Here is a 26204-nt window from a genome sequence, read left to right as displayed (position 1 = left end):
ACATCCTTGACCTTCTAATACATTTCATTACAGCACTTCAAAAGCTCTACACAATCTTATAAACACTAGAAAAATGCAAAGCTAAAAAAAGACCTTACAATTTGGCTCTTCCTGTCTCAGCTAGCCCTCAAGCCAGAAGGCTACTGATTTTCCTCCTTTGTTTGGTGGTCTTTGGTCCTTCTTTAAGCCACCATAATGCAATTCTCTTTCCAAAGCAGCAACATAACACAGCAAACAAACAAACTCATTTAGTTTATCAGTATTTGCTAGAAGAGATTCATTTGGCCGCTATTTTCCTTCTTACATTTTTGAGTTATTCCAGCATGCCACAAAGAGAAAGCTCATTAAAGACTATTGATTAAAATTCTGCTGAAAGAAGCTCATGGCTTTTCTTTGCTTCCTGCTCTGATTTATTACTGTAAGCCAACAGTTACTTTTTGTCCCTTTCAAGGCAAAGTCGCATCCTAGGTCTGTGGTTGCTTTATGATACAAACTTTCTCATTCTGAAATGTGTGGCCTCTTTAAGGTTCCCTTCACAACCGCCTCGATGCAAGCCTTACAGTACAGCCTGGAAGTAAAGCAGCAAATTATGAAGTTTAAACCTACATTTTTATAAAGTTTTTTTTTCACATAACAACTCGACATATTGTTTTCCCTTCTGTCAGCCAGCCAAGAACTATATCACATGCAAGTATTACAGTGGGCAAAAATATTAACTAAATCTTCTTTTGATAACACTAATAATCTGGAAAGCAATCTGAAGTATTTAATAGTACGCAGCTGAACAATAACGCTCTGCCAGATGTCAGATAAAAGTGCTGCATTTTGGGTGGACAATCAGGAAGCTTTGGCCATATGAATATAATTTATTGGACTTGAGAGGGAAAAGAACTCTACATACACAGAGCCAAAAGAGGAGAAGAAACTCTTCAAAGCACAGGGCTTGTTCTACATTTTCTCTACAACCAGAGCTCCCAGTAACATCTATGAAAGAGATGAGCAAAGGCAGCCAAAAGCTTACTTCTTTCCACAGCATCTCTCCCTTTAAGCTGTCAGAGGGACATGACTTCAGTACTCAAGAGCTAAAAACTAGTTGGCAGGAACAAAAGTGAAAACTAAGCTTCTCAATTCTTTAGGAAGAAAGGGATCTGTTCTCCTACTTTCCAGCTCTCTCAGATGACAGAAGGGTTTGAAAAGCAGCTCTTCCAGGCTTTTGTAGGTTGAGCTTGTGAAATCATATGTTGGCAGAGAAGCCAGGACATCAGGAGACCAGACTCTGCAGGCTCTTGGAGAAGTATGGTAATTGCCACAGAGTTTGTTAAGGCACCACACTGATTATAGTTATAATTGTAACTTCAAAACAATAGCTATTGAATCTTTTCAAAGCCTATAAAAGCTTTTTTTTTTTTTTTTTTTTTTTAATAGGTAGTTACCTACCATCGTTCACATGTTCAATACCATTCTATAGGCTTGGGTCAGGAAATGAGCACCGTATTGATTTTGAGCTGGCAGAGAGGTCCCCAGGAACAAGCAATTAGCAGCAGACACAGAGCAACTCTGCTGCTTCAGAACCTCTTAGAGAGATTCTGTGCAGAGCCAGGTGAGACCAAGACAGTCCCTGCCCTTGGACCAACGTTTTGGGGGCTGGAAAAGCAGAGAGGTAACATTTCCATTGGAATTTTGGAAATATATCAAAATGAATACAACTCCATGGATCTTGCTGTGTAGCAAAAGCCACAGGGTTCGATTAAAACCAAACCCGTGGCTGTTTGCAGTTTTGGGTTAATCTACACGAAGGCAGGCAACCCCTTTTTGGGGCTAGTGCACCAGTGTGGATCTGCCCCAGGGGCGACAGCATCCCCACACAGCACATGGCCCTCAAAGGAACAAGACTCTTCCAGAGGACGAGCCAAAAGAAAAAAGAAAGACCAAGACAGAGCTTCAGAGCCTCTAGTGGCTCTGTCCCAGGATAACTGGGAAAGATCCACAGGAACCAGACAGGGGCACATTATTCCCACAAGCTCTTTGGTTGGCAGGGACAAGGCTGAAAAGCAGCAGGTTCCTCTGGGAATGGCTCCAGTGTCCATCTCTGCAGCCTCCCTCCTGTGCCAGCTGCCGGGATGCCAGTTGGTCAGTGACATCAGTAGTCCCTTCTTTGGCTTTTTCTTCACACTCTGCCTCAACTACCTGCCAAGTCCCCGTGCAGTGTTCATACCTGCTCTTCCCCTGGCTCCCTCAGCCTCATAGCCACAAAACAGGCCATGGCAGCTGTGAGTGGCAATCTTCCAGCCATAACCCAGTGACACTAAATGAATTCCTGTGCTTCTGGCACAACAGGGTTGCAGAAAGAAGGAAAGACTTTTTCTAAGGAAAGACTTTCCTTTCTCTAAGGAAAGACTTACCTCATCGTCCTTCCAGTCTGAGAAATCAATCTTGAAGGAAGGCAGGGAGAATTGCTGGCTTACTCCTCTCTTGTAATGAACCGTCTCCGACTGCAGAGAGGGATTCTTTGTGCTGTATCTGAATAAAGCGGGGAATAAAAGAAAACTTGCTGTAACAAACGATTGCTCTCTGCTGGGCTCTCATTCATTCACGCCTGTCTGCCTTTCAGGAATCACAAGTGGCAGCTCTAAGAGGCAGAGCTGGCAGAGGCTGGCAGCCATTCACTGAGAGACAAAAAGGAAAGGGAAAAGGTCAAGGCAAGACGGTGAGCACAGGGAAGGGAAAGCAGCACAAACAGGCAAGGTCTCCTTGGATCCATCCTGACCTGCCTGGAAACACTGGGCGTCAAAGCAGTGCCGTGGGGTGCGGCAGCCTGGCACAGGGCAGCTCACGAGATCCAGGCCTGGGCAATGCCAGCTTCCAGCCCAGCACACAGCCTTTTTATTCCGCAGGAAACCCAGGAAGAACGAGCAGTATCTACCAGGGACAACACACAAGGCAACGTGGCATTGAGCTCTCCCATGCCTCCACAGGGCAGCTCCGCAGGGAGGAAAGCAGCTCAGCATGGGATCACCCTGGCAAGCAAGAACGATTCAAAACCACTGCCTGGCTCTGCCCGTGCCAGCTGCCCTGCACAGAGGTGGGCAGGGTTAGCAGTACCAGAGCTGCTCATCAATGCTCCGTGGCTGTCACCTACAACAAGGTCACAATTCTGCTGCTCAGTGCTGAAATGCCAGCACCACCAGGCAGGGCTGGACACCTGTGAGCGTGGAGCACAGTATCATCCAGCTTGGGTACCTAGGCCAGGAGGGACATTTCCTTTCCTACCTACAGTGTGACTCACAGCGGGTTTCAGTGGCAAAACCGCATCAAGAAATCTGCACCCTTTCCATTCCTTTTCTGAAGGGCGATTTCTGATGTGAATTTGCACAGACTTTCACAATGCTGATTTGGGTGCAAGAGAGGAAGACAAATGCAAGACAAGGTGGGAACATCTGAAACAATTTTCCACACAAAAGCTTTTGTATCATTCAGCTCCCAGCAGTATGTTGACAGACCGAATAGAGTGGAAGATCCCTTGCCCAACTTGGTTACACTGCAGAAACCACAAACCTCCTCCGAAGCACTGACAAGACAGGTCTAACTCCAGCTCCATAGGAAAGACTTCTACAGCCAGCAGCAGTAATAGGACGTTACCTCTTAAACCATTCCCTCCTAAGCAGGGTTTCACAAAGCGGGACTGAGAGAGCACTGGCCTCCAGCCACTGAAAACGTCGCTGAACAACTCGAAGAATGTTGACTGTCCAAACTTGTTACCATTCTTCATCTAGCAGCCAGCCTCGGGACAGGCTTCAAGGAGAGTGTCACATTTGAACCGAGAACTCTAGGTCAAGTTTTTCCTTAATTCAGTGACCATCGGCTGATGATGTTTCTCAAGAGCAGCCAGCACAATGGCAGCATCTCAGGTGCTTCTGACAGGCATCTTCTGCCAGACCCATGAAGACAACCACACTAGAAGAAACCAAGGCATCTCTCTGACAGGGCAGAATATGCCAGAAGGAGATGGTAATACAAAGCTTTTCTGCATCAGAAGTGAATTTGGTAAGCAAGGAACCCTGCTGAACCTGCCCTGACAGCAGCAGAGGACCGGGCAGCTCAATTTTGGACCACAGCAAAGCAGAAACTGAGGAAAGCTCAACTGGACAGCTGCTAGCAGTCAGTGAAGAACAGCACATCACACCGGAGACTACAAGACATAAGGAAGAAAGGACAACTAGGCTGGAGGATGCCAGAGGTGACACAGTCCCAGCACCTATAGGCCTTACAACCTATACACATCCCTAACTGTTGCCAGCATGCAACAGCCCTCCGAGAACGCCGGGCCAGTGTTGCTTACTGCAGAAAGTTCAGTGATTAGGATGTATTTTGTAGTAAAAGGTGTACGAACCTGGATGCCAGAAGATGAAAAACGCTTATTAATGCATCTCCAATCCTACAAAAAGAGTCAGACTTCCCACTGAAACAAACTGCTGGCGTTCCCTAAAAAGGTGGTAGAGTTTCAGTGCCCAGGGAGGGTCCAGAGAGCAGAGATCTTCGAGGCTTACCAGGCATCACGAGATCCTCATTAAATTCTGGAAGGCCATGATGAAGATGAGGATTACAATGCACACTTTTCTCTTCCTGACAAGGTAGCTGCACTATACTATTTATGACAAAACTTCACCTCAGAAACTGTTCTGAACTATACCGAAATTCTGCTGCTTTACTAGAAGGTCTCACTCCATCCTTTGCATTTAAAACATGGTGTGGGAGAGATCAGAATGACAGGTCTTTTATGCATGAACTACAGAGCAAGCAATTGAGTGAAGTTTTATTTACTGAGTTGTCAAGTCAAGTACAATGAATAGAGTAAGCCTGTATCTAGCTCCTTTTGTGGCTCTCAGAGCTTCCCAGCTCTGCAGAAAGACACAATTCTCTCTGTGCAGCTGAGAAAGCAAGGGAAGGAAAAATGACTTATCAAAGGTGACAGCAAATGAAGAAAATGCTGGAGATGAAGCGCAGCAGAAAGAGCACAGGTCAGAGATGACCTGGATGGCAGGCACCCCAGGAGTGCCTGGAAAGGGCTGTACACAAGTCAATGCTGAGCACCAGAAAGACCTGCACTCACAGCACCAGCGCAAGAGTGTCCTCCAGGAGAGCAAGAAATGCTGCTCCTAAAAGCAAGAGGTCAAATGACACTGGTGGGAACCTCTCCTTGTCCACAACACAACTATAAAGGTTCAGTCTAATGAGAAACCTTTCCATGTCCCCTTTTCAGCCTTTTCCCTTCAAGCAGGTATTTGGAAAAACTCTCATACCTCTCATTAGGCTGGCAATGAAAATCACTTTAGTGTCTTCTCATCTGAACTATTCCCCACATGAAGCAGAAACACCCTCTGGGTTGAAAGCAAGCAACAGGCCCCTAATGAGAGAAGTCACAGAGAAGCCTTAGCAGAGGTAAGGTCAGTGTTCTTACCAAATATTTAATGGAAAAAATCAGATTATAAGCAACAGTTGCAGGAACTGCTAAGAACAAGACATATCCCCTTCGAAGACACTGATTAAAATGCTCTCAAAGCAGCAGAGAATTCGCACATTTTGGTATCTCCACGGATCATTCCTGCGGCTCGACACAAAGAACACGCCTGTTTAGGCATCAGGAATCCATGTGCTGCTGGCGCACAGTGCTCACACAGTCCCTCAGAAGAGAAATACCCCACATACACAGTCTTTCTGAGCTGAAAAGTCTGACTAAAACATCAAGGAGATTCCCAAAGTGAACCAGCAAGCTTTACAGCTCACTGCTCGTCTCCCACCAAGCAGAGCTTACACCCCATACCAACTGCTACCTTTCCCATCCCAAACTGTTCTTATTCCCTCCTCCCAAGCCCAAGAGAGAAGTGGCAGAGGAGAGGCCAGCAGGAGCACATCACAGTGAGTTTGAGAGAACCAGAGACAACCCAAAACTATTGCCCATCTCATCCCTTCGCCATCAGCTGGGAAGCAGTCATGCCTGCCTGGAGGAATTCAGCCCATGGCTCGAGCAGGCTCCTCTGTGTTGCCACCCAGACTTGCGCCTAAGGACCTGTGGGGCATAAGCACCTCCCAAACCACTGGCTGCAGGCTGCTGTTTGGGAGCTTCTGGCTAAGCTGAGTTGAGCTTCTCTTGCTACGCGCTCACTGGAGATGCTACAAGAACATGTGGGGGTGTTTCCCCTTCTCGCTCATCCCTAGATTGCAGCCTGAAGACAAACAAGAGTTATGGAAGAGCCACACGGGAGTCTCGGAGGGCACTCAGGAACCATCTCTTCCATCACTCCAGGCAGTGATTCAGCGCTGATGCCCCATGGGCTCAACATGCTCCTATAGACAAGGAACCAGCCATGTTCTGTTGATGCTCAAAGGGGCTAGGAGCTGATGTGGAACAAGCACAGCAGCCTCCTGCTCTTCCATCTGCACATTCCCCTTTCATTTGGGCAGGAATCTGACAGGCCAGCTGCTGGGGAAGGGGAAAGTTGAACAAATGTCCAAAATAAAACTGGTGAAAAACAGCCACAGTCCTGGGTCTCAAGTCAGGCAAGATCCAGTCTAAAGAGAGACACCCACATAGAGTTTGGGGTTAACTGAATGCTAAGTCACTGTATTAGAGTGCCTGACACATGTTGTAGTCTCCTCCTCCCCCTCTTTCTCATAGGATTGGGTTTCTACTTCGGAGCAGGAAGAAACACGCAGCTTATCATGCAAGGGAAAACCTGCCGTCCACATCCCATTGCAAGGCGTGCAAGGCCTAGCTTCAACTGCCGAGCTTCCTGTAGAAGAGCTGAGCTCGTGACTCTAATCAAGACTTCAAAGTTGGCCAGTTATACAACTGTTCCAGACGGAGGCAGAAGGGCCAGAACTCTGATTAAAGACAGAGGGTTTGTCTGTTTGATGAAATATATAGAATTTAGCTTTCCAGCACGTGAATTTTGCACACTGCAGGATCCCCATGGGGACTGCTGTCTGTATGGATCAAAGTCGGCTTTCACTATAGAGACGACTTGTGCCTAGCAGAAAACAGCACTTGCCTCTGATTTCCTCACACAGAAGAGCTTTCTCTGCACAAAGAATTCAAATTAATCGGAGCCCACAGCCAAAAGCAGCAAGAACATCTTTCAAAGGCCCTGAACAGACACAGTCTATTAAATAACCAAAGGAATATCCAAGTGCCTCTGTCTTTGCTACGCAAGTTTTAGTGAAAACAGCCATACACAGAGCTACATGTTTCATTTGGATTTCATTTGGTGAACGAACTATTCACAATTCCATATGCAGACAGAATATATAATCTATTTCAGTGCCATGCCCACTGCCAGCTTAAATGACTGCAATAGGAAGCCTGCAATGAGCGTAGTGGGCATTGCAAAACAAACAAGGAAATGAGATTTAATAAAACACTCCAGTACCCCCATATGTGCATCAGCAACACAAACAATACAGCCCTGCAAAAGACAAGGGCCAGCAGGGCAAAACTGACCTATTTTCACTATGTTTTCACTTTAAAATGAGAAGAAACAGTTTGGCATCATCAGTAGCAGGAGGAAGAGTCCCTCGTTTCTCTGACAAGCACATGAAGAGGAAGATCTTTTCATAAAAACAGACAGTGAAACTCTTCTCCCGTGTCACGTTTAGCATTAGCTCCTGCTCTGCTTGGATTGCTTGCACCTCCAGAGGGCTTGGCTGCATTTTAAGCACTTTCAGCTACAGGACTGGTTTACACTTTTTCCCCTGAGGAAACAACCGCCGCTGTCATGTTAGAACTAAGAAATCCTTCCTGCTATTCAGCAGGATACCTGCAGCTGGAGAATTCCTGGGGGCTCTCCCAGATACGAGTGTGGATCACAGCTTTGACCAGAGAAGGAAAGGACACATTCATAAACACACACAAAGACAGCATACAAGCATTTCCCTCTCTGGAACCTCCCTCTCTGGAGATCTTCAAAATCCACTTGGAAGCAATCCTGTGCCACTTGCTCTAGGTGATCCTGCGTGTGCAGGGGGTTGGACTAGATGATCTCTGGAGGTCCCTTCCAACCTTAAGCATTCTATGATCCTATGATCCTTGTAGCCTCTTCCAAAAATACGTAAGAGCATACCTGTCTCTCAAAGCAGAGAAGTCTAAGGGTACCAGCACATGAACCCGCCCGGCAGAGGAGGGCAGGCCACGCAGTGCAGGCCCTTCAGTGCCTCTGTGGGAACTGCCCCCTCTCCGCCTCACGGCCCAGCGCCTCAGCGCCTGCTCCCCAGCCCGCCTTGGCCAAGTCTACGTTACCAGCACGGACCAAAGCAGCAACACCCTAGCCCCCCTTCCATTCGAGATGGCCCAAAGCCTCCTCGCTGTGTCTGCTGATCTCCTGTGCCGCAGGCAGGAGCTGCGGAGGGGAAGAGCCGCACCACGACCAGCGGCAGCTCTTTTGCTTTCTCCACCCCTCGCTGGCCGGCTACGGTCCAGCCGCGGTGGCGATGCAGCTAATGGCGAAGCTCCGAGCTCAAGGCAAGAGGCAGACAGCGGTTGGGTGCTCTGTCTTCCCAAGATCTCCTTTGGGAAACAGTGTAGCTCCCAGTGCAATTGCCTGGGACAGTGCTGAACGCTCCTGTGAGACAGGCTGGTAAAGGCAACGCAGGCCTTTATTGATAAAGGCCACCAGCTTTTAAACAGAGCCCAGGCAAGTCTGTGAAGCTCCCCTCTTGCAGAGGGAAACACTTCCCCTGGTCACCGTCAACCCTAAAAACAGGCACACAACATGCAAGCCCACGGGACTGTTGCGATTCTCAGATGAACAGAGACTCCAATGCCACCAGAGAGCCCCTGTTCCTCTTCCCACTCCAAACTGTGTGAAAGCAACGATATTCCAAGGCAGGAGTTTCACATAAGCAGGAGCGCTGATGTTATCAGGATCGTAAGGCAGGTCTTTCAGCAGAGAAGCAAGACTAACTTGTTTAGCATTTTTAAGGAGCCATGCTGCAGGCTGGGTATTAGGAGGAAATTTCTGCCTTTGACAATGATCCAGAAAGTTTCTCCTGTTATAGGAATTAGCATCTACTTAAAAGAGTGCAAAAAAAAAGGAGGGGGGGAGGGAGGGGGAAGGAATGTTTTAAAGAAAATTTTCTTCCCAATCAAGTACTGGATTTCACATTTGAAAAAGCTTTGAATTTTTAATTTACATACCAAGCAGCTGTTGCACATGTATGCTCCTTGAATGTAGATGTTAGCTGCTGGAAAAAAAATAATTGAGAAACGAAAAACTACCAGCTCAGGGAGGTGGATGATACATTCCAATTAGTGCACTAAAAATGCAGCCCTCTCCATTTAGAGCTTGAAGAATGAAGCCCAGATTTTTTTTTTCACCAGAACTTGAAAAGAATAAATCAAAGTAATTATAGCAGTGCCCTTTCAGAATTGCTTTGCAAAGCTGAAATCAGAGCTTCAAAAGGTTTTTTTACTAGCAGCCAGCAAATCCAGAGAAGCCTACTTCAGGCAGCTGCACTAGCCCCAAGATGCGCTTCGAGAGCCACTTCCACATAGAAAAATAGCCTGGGTTGAGCTAAAGCAGCTTATAAAGTCTATATTTGTATCTCACTCCTCCCAGGCCTTATTACCTACCACATCTGCATGAAATCAGGATCATGCCTTCCAAAAAGTTCACAGGCTACCAGTGCAGACCCCTGCACCCCATACTGATATAATATTTATTGCCCAATAGCTTAAGAGCAGAGATGGACAGACCATCATTCCTGTATTATGAGGAAATTAAAGTAGGATGCACAAAGTAAAAGGCCAAGTGACAGAAGCAAGAGCAGGACCAAGTGTGTTAACTTTGCTGCCACCGTAACAGAGCAGCACAGCATCGTCCAGTATATTTAGTTAGCAAGGTAAATGATTGCTGGCTACAGATCCTGGTTTCATGCTGAGGTCGTCAGGGTTCATGATTCTTCTCAGCCTACTGAGCAGAGATCCATTTCACTGAACCATGGACAGGGTGGATAAAAGACTGTGTATTTTTAAAATATTTTTCTTTGAAGTTGAAAGTTATGTTAACCTTTAGTAACTCAATCAAAGAACTGTTCAAGTTAAACTTAAAGCAATCAGGTAGTTCATGTTTGCTGCATAGGCATTAAAGAACAGGTAACGGAACTGGTGACAGCTGCTGGCTCAGCGCACGGCACCAAGTTTCAGTAACCTATACTTTTAAGTGAAGCAGAAGCTGCCTTTTCCTTCTCCAAGCAACAAATGCTGTTCTGAGAGGACAGTGCTACTAGTTACAGAAGACTGAAAACACACTGTGTGCAGTAACAATTAGTTCTATTCACTAGTTAGGGTGTTTCTAACAATCATTGTTAAAGGCAAAACTTGTCCTAATAGTCTCTTAAAAGTCCAATGCAGTGTAATTTAACCAATATGGTTAAACTGCTGGTCTTGGGTTTTTTAAGTTGTATTTCAATCCCAACACATTTTGGTTTAAGATAGAGATTTTAAAAATTTATCTTAAAGGGAAAGAGTTTTTAGTCATTACAATATCATCAAATGCACAACTATGAGTCTGAATAAATACATTTTAAACTAAAGTTATGTTCTTTGCAAGAAGTAGTACAAAGTTTGCTATGAAGTCATACCAAGTTGTAAATTGAGACGTTTAGTTGTTACCAACAAGGGACAAACATTCTCCTTCAAGATAAGCTAAAAAGAAAATATGCAAAACAAGATTAAGTCAGGGATTTAGAGCAAGACTTGCTGATTTAAGCCAGAGCAACTGGCAATGTAAATACATCCACCCTGGCCATAGAGACTCTCAGTTCTCCTTGTTATTCATAGGTAGTTTCCTTTTCAGGTCAAAAACAGGGAATGGTCTGCATGGCAGCACAAGGGAAACAGCTACCTGTCCGTGTTGTACCTGTATTAGGAAAAGAGGACTTCAATCTCCAAGGCTGCCATTCCAGCAACTTCACTAGCACTAAATTCACAGGAAACCTAAAGACCCAGGAGACAGAACACGGAAACTTTATCAGGATTTCTACGGTATCCTTGTCCATACAGCTGTTTGTCAAGAGGTATTTTTCAACTGTTTTCTTTCCCCAGGGTAAAGACAGCCACAGACTTCAACAAAGGAAGAAATCAGCCTAAACTAGAACCCTCGATCAGGATATCCTCCAGTTTGGCGGAATGCATGTGTGCATAGGAGCATTGAGTTTTATTTCTAAAAATAAGCCATTCATTGATCGTTAGTGGAATGTTTCTACTTTACCTAAAATTCATATGATTTGCTATATGTATTTCTCCCTGATGAAACCTCTACAAATCACTTAAAGCATAAGGTTAACCCTCAAATCAAGAGCAGCACTGCAGAGGCACTCAGGGCACTTGCACAGAGCTGCTGATCAGCCAAAATCCTGTAGTAAGGGACTCCAAGAGCTTCTGCAGCCTGAAGGTTCATTTACCCACAGAAGAAAAAGAATTCTCTATCTGCGTGGTCACTGGAAGCTGCAATTACATAGCAGCAGCTCACACGTGTACCTAATTCCCACAGGGAACAACAAGCTTCAGGAACCCTAACTCTTAATACAGACAGAAAACCTTTTGTAGTCTTAAGTGATATTATGCTGATTAGCATAATTGAAATGAGCTGATTTAGACAGAACTGTATGATAGCTTTTGAAATCTGTCTGGAGGCACTACTAGCATAGATGAGGACAATCTGATCCCCTGGGTCACATTTTGACCATTCTTTCCCCAGCTAATCAAAGGTTAATGCATACCTGGCAGCAAACAAACAGACAGTAAATCCCCCTGACAGCCTGTTTCGAGATGGTCATTTACCCTGGAAGGGGCTTTGGGTTGGCCTCAATTCCACCCAGAGCCACTATGTAAATCTCAAATTGGGCCTTCACTTTACTTGCCCATGCTCCCAACACAGGGAACATACAGCAATCCAGTGAAGTACGTGTTCTGGAAAAAAAAAAAGGTGATACTGGGGAGAGGGGAGTGCTTTTAACTTCATAAAACACCTCGCTGGCAAAGCATACAGCTCTGAGTTTCTTTCTTTTGTTGCACATAGAATAGCTTCCCTAGCACAGAAAAATAAACCAAAAAGGGAGTAAAAGGGGAAGGTGGCTATATGGGGGAAGGAAGTGAAAGTAATAGTCAAAGCTATCAGAAGATATAAAACAAAAAAGATTTCCCTCTCACAGCACTGCCTCCAGGGGTGATTAATGAGTGGGAGATGCCCATCACCTGAGAATGCCTGTGCCCCTCCAGGTGCCCGCAAGCCCAGGACTTACACTGCCATGCCACCAACAAACTCCTCCGTGGCTTGGCAGTAGATTGTGATGGCAACACGGGCATCTGCATCAAATGTGAACTCCAGGCTGTACAGGACCTTCTGCTTCCCGTTCTCCTCAGTAGGGCTGTCAACATCATCTTTATACCTGAAAAACAACGCCAGAGAATTAGAACACATATTTACGGAGATATGTATTAGTCATCAAGTTCACTCTGAAAGGTGGGACAAGAGTACTCCCTTCAGTCTAAGTGTTTACGGAAGGCAAGATATCATGGGCTTTTGCAATGCCCAGATTTACATTCTTCCCTCTGAAGAAGATTCTTCCAAAATCTATCTGAAATTATGAGTGAATTAGGCAGCAATGCTGTTGAGGTCTCACCAATCTTGCAGTGTAGGGGCATAGAAACAGCCAAGAAGTTGAACCCCCGATGTCGACCCTTTAGGAGAGAAAACATTCTCCCTCCCTTTAAGTGTTTTTGCATTTTGCTCAGTATGTAGATTAAAATAATCCTTCATGGGCCTGAAAACAGCAAAGCCTGACTATATCTAACTGTACACACAAAGTAATGAGGAGTTTCAGGTGTATGACAGGCAAAAAGTAAGGTGCCTGTAATCCAAATGACTCCTAAAGCTCAGCAAAAGGTACCTCCAATATTATATGGAAGATGATATTCAGATCAGAAAGCACTCAAATATAGGAATTTCAAATAACTTCAGGCATACAAAAACCATCAACCAAACCCTTGATGCTGGTAATGACTGAAGTTTGCACACATATATAATATGAATAAGCACTAATGCATTCAGCTGTGTAATAGAGGCATGATAATCAGAAGAATGAACCTGGAAGTTCTTTTTCAACAAACCTAAAGAGGAATCATAACTTCGATTTGGGCTATTGGACGGGGGGATCCCGCTGCATGATAGCTCATCATCACTGCACAGTATTACATTTTCTCCCTATTTCCTGCAAAAAGGTAGGCAACAAATCCAGTGAGAGAAGTGGAATGAGACGGGTTCCAGTGCAGTGAGTTACAAAGTGCCAAGAGTGACTAAGGGGACAGAGCATCAACAAAGCAGCCAACACAGCACAGCGTGAGAACAGCTCCCTGCCTTGAAGTGCTCAGGGATGGTGAGAAAGGACACGGTGCAATGGCAAAGAGAAGCAGATTTCCCCATGTAAATTCAAATCCTTCCCAAATCCTGTAGCTATGGGTACTGCTGCTCCCGTGCTGCACAGGACGGGTGAGGGTGCCAGGTTGCCTTTCAGCAGTGTATGATGACAGGGGATTTGCTGCCCAGGCCCAGCCTAACGTCCTACAGTGTCACCTCGAATGCTCGGAGGGCTGGGTCAGAGAGCCTCTGTTCAGAGAGTCTCTGTTCAAGAGAAAGCCTGGCACCATCTCCCTCTTCACAGTATCAGTAGGCCTCTCCATTAAAAAGCCTCAAGGAACACGCTGCACTATTGAAATACTCAGAAATGAGCTAGACATACCTCTATAATTCAAACCAAAAGTTGTCAGAGGAAGGCATATTTACCAAGTTCACCAAGATGCAAAACCTGCTGCCTAGCTGAGACGGTTATGGCATGAATTCTGCTTAACAGCGCACCAAATGAGAACGAAATGCTTGACTCCAGGGATTCAATATAGAAGGCACAAAATAAAGCTTAAGAGCAGTGTAATGAAACACTTAGCACACACACTTGTGCTAACGTAACCCCAGCAAATCGTTATCACTACAGCATACGCTCACATTCCTGTCCGGAGGACATTCCGAGACTTCCAAACAAGACTTTTGCCAGAAGCTCACCTGGGTCAGATCAAAGAGTGTAAATCAAGCCCAAACACACCCAACTCACTAGGACAAAAGAACAAACTCACAAGCTGACTGTCTAAACAGCTGCAGCCACCTGTATGCAATAGCCAGAATAGAGCAAGATGGTATTTTCACGCATAGAGCAGTGACACTTGAAAGAATAAAATCATGGCACTTACACTCTAGCCAGCTGGGTGGGTTTTCCTGAAGAACATGAGTACAACATTTCAGGAAGGACTGACCCAAGGGACAGGCAATTGTCTAGTCATGTGTTGCTCGTGCCCAGAGGAAGCAGCAACAGGAGCTTCTGCAAATTGTCTCTTGCCACTCTGCCCTACGCTGATGGGAGGCAGGCAGCGAAGGACATGATCTTGGCTCTTTGTCTTTCAGGAAAATCACACAGAACATACAGGTTCCCAGACCACCCTCCAGATCCCAACCTCACCTCCGGATCTCCCTGCCAGCAAACAGAACTTGCCCCCATCCTTTCAAGGGAAAAAACAGTTAAACCCAGGCCAGAATACATCTGGTAACCACTGGATGGTCACAAATTTGCATGCCTGGAGAGAGGTTTTCTGGTACAGGGAAGGGCAGCCAGAGCCTTGCGTGCCTGGAGCAGCGACGCTGGAACGAGGGGCAAAGTACGTGTCCAAATGCTGCCAAGCACAACAAGGCTGTGTACTCACCTCCCTATCGTAACAGGCCTGCTGCTGGGGGCAAATTAAAACACATGCCATAAGACAAGTTCTGGTAACAACAGATTGCATAGGTGGCCATGCCCGTTGGTTGCAGGACCCAGGGATAAGCAAGGACTACTTTGCTGCACACTAAGAGGCACAGAGACATCTCATGTTCCGCGAGACGGTGGGATTTAACTTCAGGGGAGCAGCAAGACAAAGCCTGGCACTTGGCATTCCTTCCATCAGTGCAGCGGACGTGGCAGACAAGGAGGTGGTTCACGGGTAGACAAGAGCTCTTCTGTGTCCAGCTGTACTCCAAGTTCACAGTGTACATTCAGTGAAGCCTTACAGTGCTAAGAAGTGGCCACGGATGCATGCACAGATTTAGCACTGGGTGACTGTGCCAGATGTGTCTTTTGGTCATGCACACGGGTTAATCACATAGCTGTCACTATCACAGACACGGAGGAAAAGAGACTGACCACCTTTGAGAACAAACAGCGGATCCAAAGTTATGACAAGAATGGCAAAGCAGGGTGACTAAGGGAGTTGAGGCCACTTGGTCTGACATCAATTCTGGGTAAAACAATGGAAGGACTGGAACTTTGTGTGTGTCTGTTAAAGAATTAAAAGATAAAAATTATAATTAACAGCAACCATGACAATTTTACAGAAATACGTCTAGTTGAACCTGATTTCGCCCACTGAAGACACTAAAAAGTCTGAAAAACAACTTAGTAGACATGGAGGATAAATTTTAAGTATCACTCAAATTAGTATTATCAAGAGACATTTGGAAAAATGCATTACAATAGTGCTAAGGTAGACAATAAATGAAGTAAGAATTGGCCAACATTTACATCATTTTTCGCTTTTGGGGAAATCCTCATCAAGTGAGGACTTTCCTCACTGGAGGCTCTGCAAAGATCCACATCCAGTTTAACACTACTCAGTGCTCCAGAGCAGGTGGTCCTAGCACCCTCTCCATCCCCAGCATCAGTGCCTCCAAGCCGGGGTGAACCGTTCCGAGGACCAAGGGCAGCCCTGCTGCATGAAGAACATGGTCTGGTGAGGAACAAGAAAGGACAGCTCTTCTCTCACTCACAGCTGCCTCTCCTCGGTCCCCCATCATCTTCTCCCCTCTTGGACCTTTCTCCAAGGTGCTCAATGGTCTCAGCACTCTTGGTGATACTTTGGACACATTTCCAAGCCACTGCAGTTGCTGACTTCTCCAGCACTTTTGTTCCACATTGCTCTATGTCCAAAACCCATGCTGAGACAGACACTCTGACCACAGCAAAACTCCTCCATGAAACACATCGCCTCGTGAGTCAACCTTCCAGCAACTGAAAGTGCCTTCAAGGTAGGAGTTAGCAGCTGTATCAGCTCCACTTGGTACTTCAGCTTTGAAGAAAAGGCTTCTAATCCAGGACCGGAAGAGGGGCACATGGATGAGATAAAGCCATCTTTTTCTGCTAACACTAACAGCAAAGGTCATGCTACCCTCTGATATTAACAAAAAGTCTCACCCTGGCGTGAAATCAAGCTCTCACACAAAGCATCAAAGACTCAGAACTTTAACATCAACATCCACAGGTTTATTGCTTCTCTTCAAAGCTGTTGTAAAAAATCAGTATTTGGGAAAGCTCAGAAATGTGTCCGGCCAGAGCAGGGCAAAGAAGCCAGAATGGAAATCTCCTCACATTCCTCCATAAACTTCTACATTCCCCATTATGGATCAACAGACAAACATTGAATTTGCAGGTAAACAATCACAGGAATAACAAAGGCTATGGGGACATTACTTTGAAAACCTACCTTACACCTAGGCACTCAGCTAAGTGCCATTTTATCTGGGGAAGGAGGTGGTAAAATAGAACTTAATTAGTCCTAGAAAGAGTCTTCAAGCCTCAACCATTGACTGCCATGAAGCCAAGCTGGAGAGGATACAAGTTTTATTTTACACGTGAAAAGGGAAAAGGTAAAGGCCTCTAGTCCAGAAAGGCAGGAAAGCACGAGACCCAATGTGCCCTTGGAGACTGTCAATTCAATCTCCATTATGAGTCTGTGTGAGTATAAAATGAAACACAGCAGCATCAGAAGTGGTGTCATCAGCACTAACACAGAAGAAGCAACACACAAAGCTGGGTCATGAAGCCGCAAAAGGGCTGATAACACTGGAATTTACTGGAATGCAAACGCAGACACCATCAAGGTGCAGGGACACTACGTTACCGTTGTCCAGATTTACAGCTCTGCTCAGAGGACAGGATATGAAATCCCAGAAAGCAGAACAGAAACGTACGCACTAAAACCTGCTCACTGCTGAGTTCACAACAAGCCCTTTCCTACTGAAAAAGCCACTTCCCATCCGCCCTGCGAGAGCACTGTTTATGTGGATTTTTGAAAGCAGACGGAAATACCCTTTTCACCACAAGTCTGGGAAGAAAACAAGATTTTTTTTTTCCTAGAGAAGTAATACATCCTTCAGCTGAAAAAAGCCAGACAGCATTCAGAACAGTTTACCAAAGGTTATTTCTAAAGAAGCTCTTCCCTCTCTTCCTCTTCAGATGGTTTTAAAGTCACAGGTATTGCTCATAAAAGCAATAATAATAACTTTTCAGCTAAAAACAAACAGAGTTTCAAGTGTTTATGACTCAAACTACTCACATTATGCCATGCTCCCAGCACCACTTGGCCAAGAGGCGAAGCTGGCCCCCTGCCAGTACTCCAACCCTGCACACAGGCTCGGAGAGAGACGCAAGGCTCTTGGAGAAACGCTCTGCCTGGACATCTGCCCAGCTGCTCAGACCAAAACAAAGCACTTTGTGCTATGCTGGGCCCCTGTGCTTCAGGCGGCTCTTTGGAAGACGGCAGCCACAGGCTCAAGCACTCACTGTTGCATTTAACCCATGACTTACTTATTTCCTATGCTGTTTTTCTTTTTTCCTATGCGTTTTTTTTAGAATTTGGTGTAAAACACGGAAAGGTCTCCAAGGGTCTCCAGACCTCCTTCCTCCACGTGAGACACAGGCCATCTAAATGCATGCACAACAGTGAGGATCACACTGCATTCTGGCAGCAGGAGAAACCCAATGCAGTTTCACTCAAGGCCAGTCTTCCTGGCCTGGGATTTGCACCAAAATCAACTAGTTTCTGGCTTTTTCCTTGCACAAGAACGCATAGAGAAATTTGTCTGTAGGGTTTATTGAACTAATACCTTCCACTCATGCTAATGATTCTATACAAGATGTGAGACCACAGTTTCGTTTACTTCTCTAATGTGTTTAGAAATGCAGGTTGCCCAGAACTAGGGAAAAGGAGCACACTTGCAAGCTCCAATCATATGGAAACATAACCTTCTAAGCATATCTAGGAACAAGGATCTGGGCCTCGGGTATTTCTCTAACACATTACCGCATCCACGATTTGGCTCTGGATGCCAGATCCCTGGGTTGGAAGGATGGGGAAAAGAAAAAGAAACTAAAGAGAGTGTTCAGGGCATAACGGTACCTCACAAGGCGGAGAGAGTCTTTGCGGATATTCACTAAACTCCTCAGTGTCTTCACAGGTTCATGGGGAGCTGGAGTTACATAAGGAAACTGGAACAAAAAGGCAAATAATTGTCTTATTATTACCCTAAAACAGGTAGCAGCATGTTACCTTATGCACAATATACCCAAATCAAGAAATATTCACCTACCTTTAAATGTGCTCATTTCAAGAGCAACCACAAACAACAATAATACAGAATTCTGTTAATGATAAATTGAGTGGGTTTCGAGTGCAAATCCTGCTATGGCCCAGCAGCAGTTCATATTGGGAGCATATTCTTTAAGAAGGGGCACATGCTCTTTCACTGCACCCTGAATTTTCAGCCTAGAAAGTCTTGCTCTCTCAAGTTTTTACTTCCACTAACGAAACCACTTCCAGCTTGAACAGAAGATGCAGCTCTTTCATGTGTGTTACAACATGGAATAGTGACCCGACTGCTAACCAGCATGTGGAAGCTCTGGGTTCCCGGAGGAAACCACTTCTATGCCAAAACAATGGGATAAATGTTCTAGAAAAAATATATCTTATTTAAAAAAAAAAAAAGAAAAAGAAAAAGAAATCCAACATGGAGATAGGGATAAGGAGCTCACTTAAGACTATCTGGAACCCTCGTACAGGTCACAGACTCTCCACAGGGAAACGCAAAGAAAATTGCTTAGTTTGGCAACTGCAACCTTTACAACTCCAGAGCTGCCTGCTGGATCTCCCATCTGCTCAGGAAAATCCCAAGCTGACACGTCCATTCACACAACTGCCAAGTTTGGTAGGTGCTCAGGCCACAAACACAGCCGTGCTCCAAGTCTCAGTAGCAGCAGGAGACAAAGATGTGGAGCTGCAGGAAGAAGGTTACTGAGTGTAACCAGCACCAGTGCCACCTCGCAGCCTGATTAGAGCTGGGCTCAAACCCACTAGGAGCTCATATTAGTTCTGCACAAGCGTGACTAACATGGAGCGGAAGTATCAGGGACAACCAACGTACATCAAACCTCTTCATAAGAGGAAAACCTACTAACCAGGTAGCCAAATGCTGCTGCAGCTCAACTGCAGGGTAGTCCCGAGCCACAACCCTGTGCCGTTGCCCCCTCAGGTAACAGAAATGTATGCTGGAGCAAGATGCAGAGGCTGAAAGAAAACTTGCTGCTTCCTGACTGAGAAGCCACAGCAGAGCCCATGGCACAGCCATAGGACAGGTCTCCAAAGGCAGTGGAGAATTCACAGGGCAGCATCAAATACTTTCTTTGCAGTTTGACTGCTCCACACCATGGCTCTCTGCACTGCTGTACGCACAGCAATTAGGAGCTCAGTTACTCCAAAGTGAAGACATGGCCCATGTCCAGAGAACAGTTTTGCTGCCTCGTGTTCAAGCATCTTTTCTTGAAGATTAATCAGGGCAGCCAAAGGGCATTAACTTTACATAGGAAGGCTATGTACCACAAGAGCCTCCTGCTCTTAAACCTATTTGGCACATCTCCCACTGTGTTAATAGCATTCTCACCCACTCCCCTCCGAAGAAACAATGAAACTCAGTGCCAGGATATCTGCAAGGAAACCCAAGCTGGGACATGCAAGCAATTTAACTTTGAGATTGCCAGGCAAGTCCTACAGCCACAGGCCCTCAGGACAGTTAGGTAACACCTGCACATTCTGCTTTCGCTGGCAAGTTGTGCAGGCGGCAGCCTTGTTCAGGGTGAAGGAAAAGAGGCCAAATTAAAGTTGCTGTCCTGCACAGGCCCTTATGCAGTCACAGCAAAAGGTGTTCTGCAAGCATCCCCAGAGCTGCATGGAACCAGAATGCGCAGAACAATTTCCACGACCCTCTTTCTGTTGCTCATCTGCCCTTTCTGCTTGAACAGGAGCTCTCTGGATTCTCACTTATCCTCCCCTGCACAGTTCTGTTAGATAACTGTGGTGCTGCAAAGAGCAATGGCACAGTCTGAGAATAACTCACAGAAAAAGAACATGTTTAAGCAGCCTGCTTGACAACAGTCCAAACTCAAACATGAAGTCATTCTGTCTTGGTTTCCTCTACCTGTAAAACAGTGATAATACTAACTGCCTCTGAATGCTACTGGCATGAATTAATTAACATTCACAGCCTTTTTGAAGATGAGAACCATTACATCATCTTTTCCTTTTCATGTAGTCGAAACTGCTAGGAAAATAGCTGCCAAAGCAAGCTCCTCTCTCCCCTTTCCTCTCCAGCACCCTGAAAGCATCTCTGAATAGCTCCTACTGTAACCTTTTGGTCTTTCTAAGCAGTTCTGAGATGCAGGAGAAATCCAAAAGAACACTTGCATAAAACCCCAAACTCTGCCTCTCATATCAGTGTTTCCCCCTAGGAAAAGAACAATCCAATTTGTGGAGCAGGCAGCTTTTTACCACTTGATGAGATATCTGCCGATGTGTCCAGGAGCCCTGGGAAGTGCAGGAGGCTGGAAGTTGCCTTGCTGCCAGACCCCAATCTCTGCAGTATATGTGAAGTCCACTTAGCCAGGCAGGTCTCATGCATTGGAAGCCCACCAGAATTAGCCCCAGTGCTCCTAAGTCCCTGCCCTTCTTCCTCCACTTTCTTTTCCTTCTGCCCTAAGTGAAAATAAACCTAGAAAGAGAAAACACTGCTTCTCAGAAAACTCTGCTTTCACCCAAGTAGCTAGTGTGGCCAGCAAGCTATGAGAGGGGATGAGGGAAGAATCCTGCACCTCACACTGGGTTGACATTCCCCAAGAAGTAAGGGTCCCTTAGCTCTGTCCCTTGCCCAGTACAAGCTTCACAGCAAGATTTTGCAACAGACAGAAAAAAAAAAGGTGTAAAATTATCAGAATAGAGGAACTTGCCTGAACAGGTCTATTCCCAAGGAAGTTTAGATCCATGTTCTCCCCAAAGAGGTAGCCCTCAGGGTGAGGGGTGTCAAACTTCTCGCCTCCCATGAAGAAGTGACTTGCAAAGTAGTTTCCTGGAGAAAAAAAAATAATAATAATTCAATTTTGAATTGACAATCTTGGGTCCTGCACAACCAGAGGAGGTTCCTTTGAGGCAACATTTTTTCTCTCTCTGTCTGACTTCCATATTTCAGGGTCAAAACCACCAGAAAACTTTACAGTGGGCGCCAGAGACAATATGCTCAGATGCTGAATTGTTTAAACATAGATGGCTCCAAATGCAGAAACATAGATGACTAAGAGATAAGCCCTGGGGCTGAGTGAACACAGCTTCAGCTCAGGAAGCTTCACCATGGACTGGTTTCATTCACCTTCACAGTGATGCTCTGGGGGTACAAATTTCAGGAGACTAAGTGTGCTCAAAATCATTGGGATTCTGGAGTGCAGAATTAACTAGATTAACTACAAGGTCAAATCAAATCTGTTCAGTTGTACAAGAGCTCTATGCATGCAGCTTCCTCAGGAAACTGCTCACACATGGATTTTACAGAGTTAGAGAAATAAGAATCAGGACAAAACTAAAAAGCCCCACCTAAGCCATTTCCCTTAGAGCTTCAGAGCGGGGATTTTTCATGGGCACACCAAAATGAGTGAGCCAAACACAAATTCACTTCTCTAGGCACAACAAACAGACAGCAAAAAGCTTTTTTTTTTTTTTTAATAAAAAGTTCCTACAGAAGCAGTAAATAACCACCTGAAGGGTTATGGAAACACTGCTTGGGCAGGATTTCAGTCCCTCTAGCTGGGAGCAAGCACGATTTACTCTGAAATGAAAGGTCTTTCATAAATGGTTCTGCTTTTTCCGTTTAGGTTTTTTCCCCCTTTACGCTTTAAGAAAGGCTTTTCTTACTCTGCACAGATGGTACTGCATTAATGACAAGTGTTCTCCACTGCTGAGCTCAGTCTACAAGCATCCAGATGTTGTTGTTATAGAAACGCGTCCTCCTTTCCAGATACTACAATCCGCTTCAGCATAGGTCCAGAATCTACCTAGTTTCGGGTCCACAGAATAAGCATAACAAAATTTAGGTGCTCAAGAGGACAAGGAACTTTCTCTTATCCCTCCCTAGAAGCAACAAGATAAAAGCTAACACATATGCAATCTCCTAATAGGGTTAGCTTGATATGAACCGCCCCAGCCGAGAAAGACTGCAGTGATTTATAGTTATACCGAGGTCCAGAAAAGCATAAGGAACACTGAAATTCAGTAATTCATTTCACATTTTAAGTGGGTCAAGCAGGATTGTGTTTTGGAGCATTTTATCTGATTAACTGTGAAGACGACGCTGGTGCAGGATGTCTCAGAATCGCAGCAGCTGCTTATCTGGGATCAGAGACAGCTCCCTCTTCGCTCCAATTTAGTATTCAGTGGATAAGACACCTTGGCACTAGATTCACCTCACTAAATCGGTATTTATGTGCCAATCACACTCATGTCAGCGCACACAGACCACCCACTGGTGCTCCAAGGAAGCTGCAATCATCATGTCGCAGCACTCGCAGCTCACCCTGTGCTACGAAATAAGAGCGGGGCTTTTTGGTAGAACAATTCTGCATCCCACCCCCAGCAGACTGCAAAGATACTCATTGCCCACTGAAACACAGCTCTCCGGGAGGACAGTTATTTAAAAGAACACCAGAAAGTAGGCTCGTCATCACCTGTGGATGAACAGGGACACGAGTCCCTCTCACACGACTGGAATGACACAGAGGTGCACGGCTAGTGCGTCCAAGGCACTGCCACATTATCCTCTCTCTGTTAAAAACTGCTTTGAGGATCTCTAGTAATTACAAATCGTGAGGATTTCCCGCAAGAACCCACTGCAGCACAGCACCATGTACCTAACTGCAGATCAGAGCTCCAGTTCAGCGTTCAGACCCAAGACTCCTATCAGATCATCTCCTGCAGCACGAAGCAGTTTGCCCTAGAGGTGCCTCCTTCACAGGTGTTCGTGAGATCCCACCTTGCTTAGACCGTGACATTTGGGAGAACGCAGGGCCCAACCTCAGAGTGTGGGAGGACGCTGATATTTAGACATGCAAGACACTTGGTGATGCAGGTGCTAAAACTAGCTCTGGCTACAGGCAACAGGCTGCTTGCTGGAACCTACCCTGAAGACAAATTCCAGCCAGAACACGAATTTGTGTTTTTCATTTGGCCTAAGAAAACACTGACAGCCAGAGGCAGGCAAACCATGGGACAGCCACGCTGGTGCCAAACACCAGACTCTTCGCTTTGCCTCGGACCTGCTGTCGGAATTAGGAGCGTACACGTGTTGCAAGGGACGTCTCCCGGGTGAGGAACGCAGTCACTGCAGGTCACCCAGGGCAGAGCCCTTGTGGGAGCCCGCAGGAGGACGTGCCGGGGGGCTGTGCACCCCGTGGCTCTGCCAGGGCTGCCAGGGACACAGACAAGGCCGAGCAGCTTGGAGCTTTGTCTCTGCTTTGCGCAGCTCTCGGAGTAGAAAGCGCTTCCGTAATCATCACACCAGGGCCTAAAAGGAAGGAGAAAGCTCCAGAGGAAAATTAGTTTTCCCCTTTCTTCAACATTCATTGCCATGTTGTCTTGTTTCCACGCGTCTAGGTTGATAAGATTTTTAGTACCTCCAGAAGGCTTGCACCTTCTTATGCATTAAAATCCTGCTGCAGCTCCATCTGTAGACTCTATTTCCAGCTCCATCCCCAACATCGCCTCAGGCTCTCTTCCAGACGGCCGTAGCTCCCAAACCTCATTCCCAAACAGCTTGGCAGTTTATAGACCATCCCTGACCTACCTTAGGCAGTTGTTGCAAGGGCAACTTTTACACAGAGCTCCATAACTGAGAATGCAGGAGGGAGCTAAGCGCAACTCTCTGGTACAAATGGAAATCCCCTGACGATGAAAAAGAAATAATCATGCACAAATAACCAAGGAGAGAACAAGCAAACAAACGCTAGAGTGAAATGTGTCCTTTAACTAGGTCTTTAACTTTTCTCACCAGAGCAAACAGCCATGAACAGCACAGGAGAGCATTAGATAAGAGTGAGTAAGAGTGGGTGACACCGCTGAAGGTGACCGAAGGACAAGTGACAGATATAACAGGCTACCACCACTGTGGTGGAAACCTCTAAGGCTGCTGAAGAAACACCACTGGACCATCCAGAATGGCCAAGTCTGAGTCATTCGTTTGTCTCACACAAACAAAACTGGAATCTGAGGCTTCTTCAAAGCGTCAAATGACATGGGACACATTGCTTTATATAGCCCAAGACAGCAGTGGATTTTGTTAGAATAAATGTGCCAGGTTTAGGCAGCAGGCACAGAATTGCTGCACTCAGAAATATTTCTCCATTCCCAAAAAACAAAATGAGCTGCAGCGGCAGGAGCAGGCAGTTCACTGCACAGGCAGCTACAGGTTTTTGACCGCTGTCAGAAAGCAAAGTCTTCTGCTCAACACTGGTGATTACCAGTGAGACAGGAGGAAGAGGCTGAACTAGCAAAATTGTGGGGAAACAAGAAAAAAAAATAAAATAAACCACCTCATGGCTGTTGCTAAGGTGAGTTAAGCCAACGCTCAGGACAGCCTAACCAGCTCCTGTAGGTATCTCGATAGGGCCCTTCTCACTCCCCGCTGCCCTGTTGCCGCTCTCCCCTCCTGCCCTCTCCCAGGCTGTGGTGGCAGTGACAGGTCACACTCTGCTCACCCAGACACCCAACACCACCACCCCTGTGTGCCGAGGGACTGACAGACAGTCCTAGAGCATTCTGATGTGCTCAGCCTGAGCCAGCTCCATCCCTTCCACACCCCTATCCTAGGGGATCACATGGCAAACTGGAATGCGACTCTGGGCTGGGTTCAGTATAATCCAGCAGCAAAGAGTAATAAAAAAATGATTGCTTTTGATGCAAGCTTCCAATCAAGTGTTTGTGGAGAAGCTAGGGGAAGACAGGAAAGGAAGGGACGAGTCCCTAGCAGGTGGCAGTGGCATCATCCCCTAACAAAAATCATCCCTACAGCATCATCCCTAACAAAAACAAAACAAAACAAAAAAGCAGTTCACTTCCAGAAAGGAGCGCTCCATCCTCTTCTTCTTTTTTTTTTTTTCCTTCCCAAATACAGACAAGGTCTGCAACTCTCTTCCAAAAGGCTGCTCTGGAGGAGCAAAGCCATCTCAAGGGCACATGTACCCTGCTCCACGCTGCAGAGTTGGAGTTGCTCCCTGGAACAAGGGACAAGGTGACGAAGAAGCTGCAGAAAACGGTGGTGCTTGCTGACTGCTGAAGCAATAGGGGCATCATGGACTGACCCACACGCAGGAACACAGATTATTGTTTTACTGCTTCCAGCACAGAAGCACAGGGAAAGATCATGACTGTTCCTTGTGATTACCCATTTTTAGCCCATTTCATGGAAGCACTAATTATTCCGTACAAACTGACAAGACAAACTGGGCCCTTCTCCAACCCTCTTCCAACTGGTCTGGCATCAGCGACGCCAGCACAGCCTCCATGAAGCAGCAAGCAAGGTTAAAAGCTACAAGTGAAGAGGGATTAAAGGGGAGGATCGCGTGTCACCTCCCAGCATTTCAGCAGCCTCATCCCGCCACTTCAGGAGGAGAAATGCAGGAGAAAGGACCCTCATCCTTTCACTTGGGGGAATAAATAAGCAGAGTGTTTTCAGGGCAGGACTTTTAACTACAAAACTGCCCCCTGCTTGCAACAAAGCTGTTCAGTGGCCTGCCAGCACCTAGGTAATAACCTTGGAGCATAAGGACCAAGTGGATGCCACAACGATCTGCTCCATCTTGCACATGATGGCCACAGCAATAACCACATCAAAAATCAATAAGCGCAAACTGAATATTCACCGCAGTCAGCTGCGACTGGACAAGGTGCTGTCCTTTGGCATGGCCTGGTAACCGATTTCTTTTTG

General features: G+C 46.0%; 1 protein-coding gene across 3 annotated transcripts in view; it reads right to left on the bottom strand.

Annotated features, from left to right (window-relative positions):
• Nucleotides 1-26204, bottom strand: part of MGRN1 (mahogunin ring finger 1) — a 45442-nt gene that overhangs the window by 17008 nt on the left and 2230 nt on the right. For all 3 annotated transcript variants that reach the window (XM_088523129.1, XM_088523130.1, XM_088523128.1), the window contains exons 2-5: nucleotides 21187-21305; nucleotides 18311-18399; nucleotides 12298-12444; nucleotides 2403-2520 (exon numbers count right to left, since the gene is read on the bottom strand). In XM_088523129.1, the coding sequence (XP_088379255.1) occupies nucleotides 2403-2520; nucleotides 12298-12444; nucleotides 18311-18399; nucleotides 21187-21305 (473 nt within the window). The remainder of the gene's footprint in view (nucleotides 1-2402; nucleotides 2521-12297; nucleotides 12445-18310; nucleotides 18400-21186; nucleotides 21306-26204) is intronic.

Source organism: Tinamus guttatus, unplaced genomic scaffold (assembly GCF_059628265.1).
Source record: "Tinamus guttatus ecotype Peru unplaced genomic scaffold, ASM5962826v1 Tinamus_guttatus_pri_ptg000172l, whole genome shotgun sequence".
Lineage (NCBI taxonomy): Eukaryota > Metazoa > Chordata > Aves > Tinamiformes > Tinamidae > Tinamus > Tinamus guttatus.
Note: the sequence above shows the minus strand (reverse complement) of the source record. Positions and strands in the feature narration are given on the sequence as shown.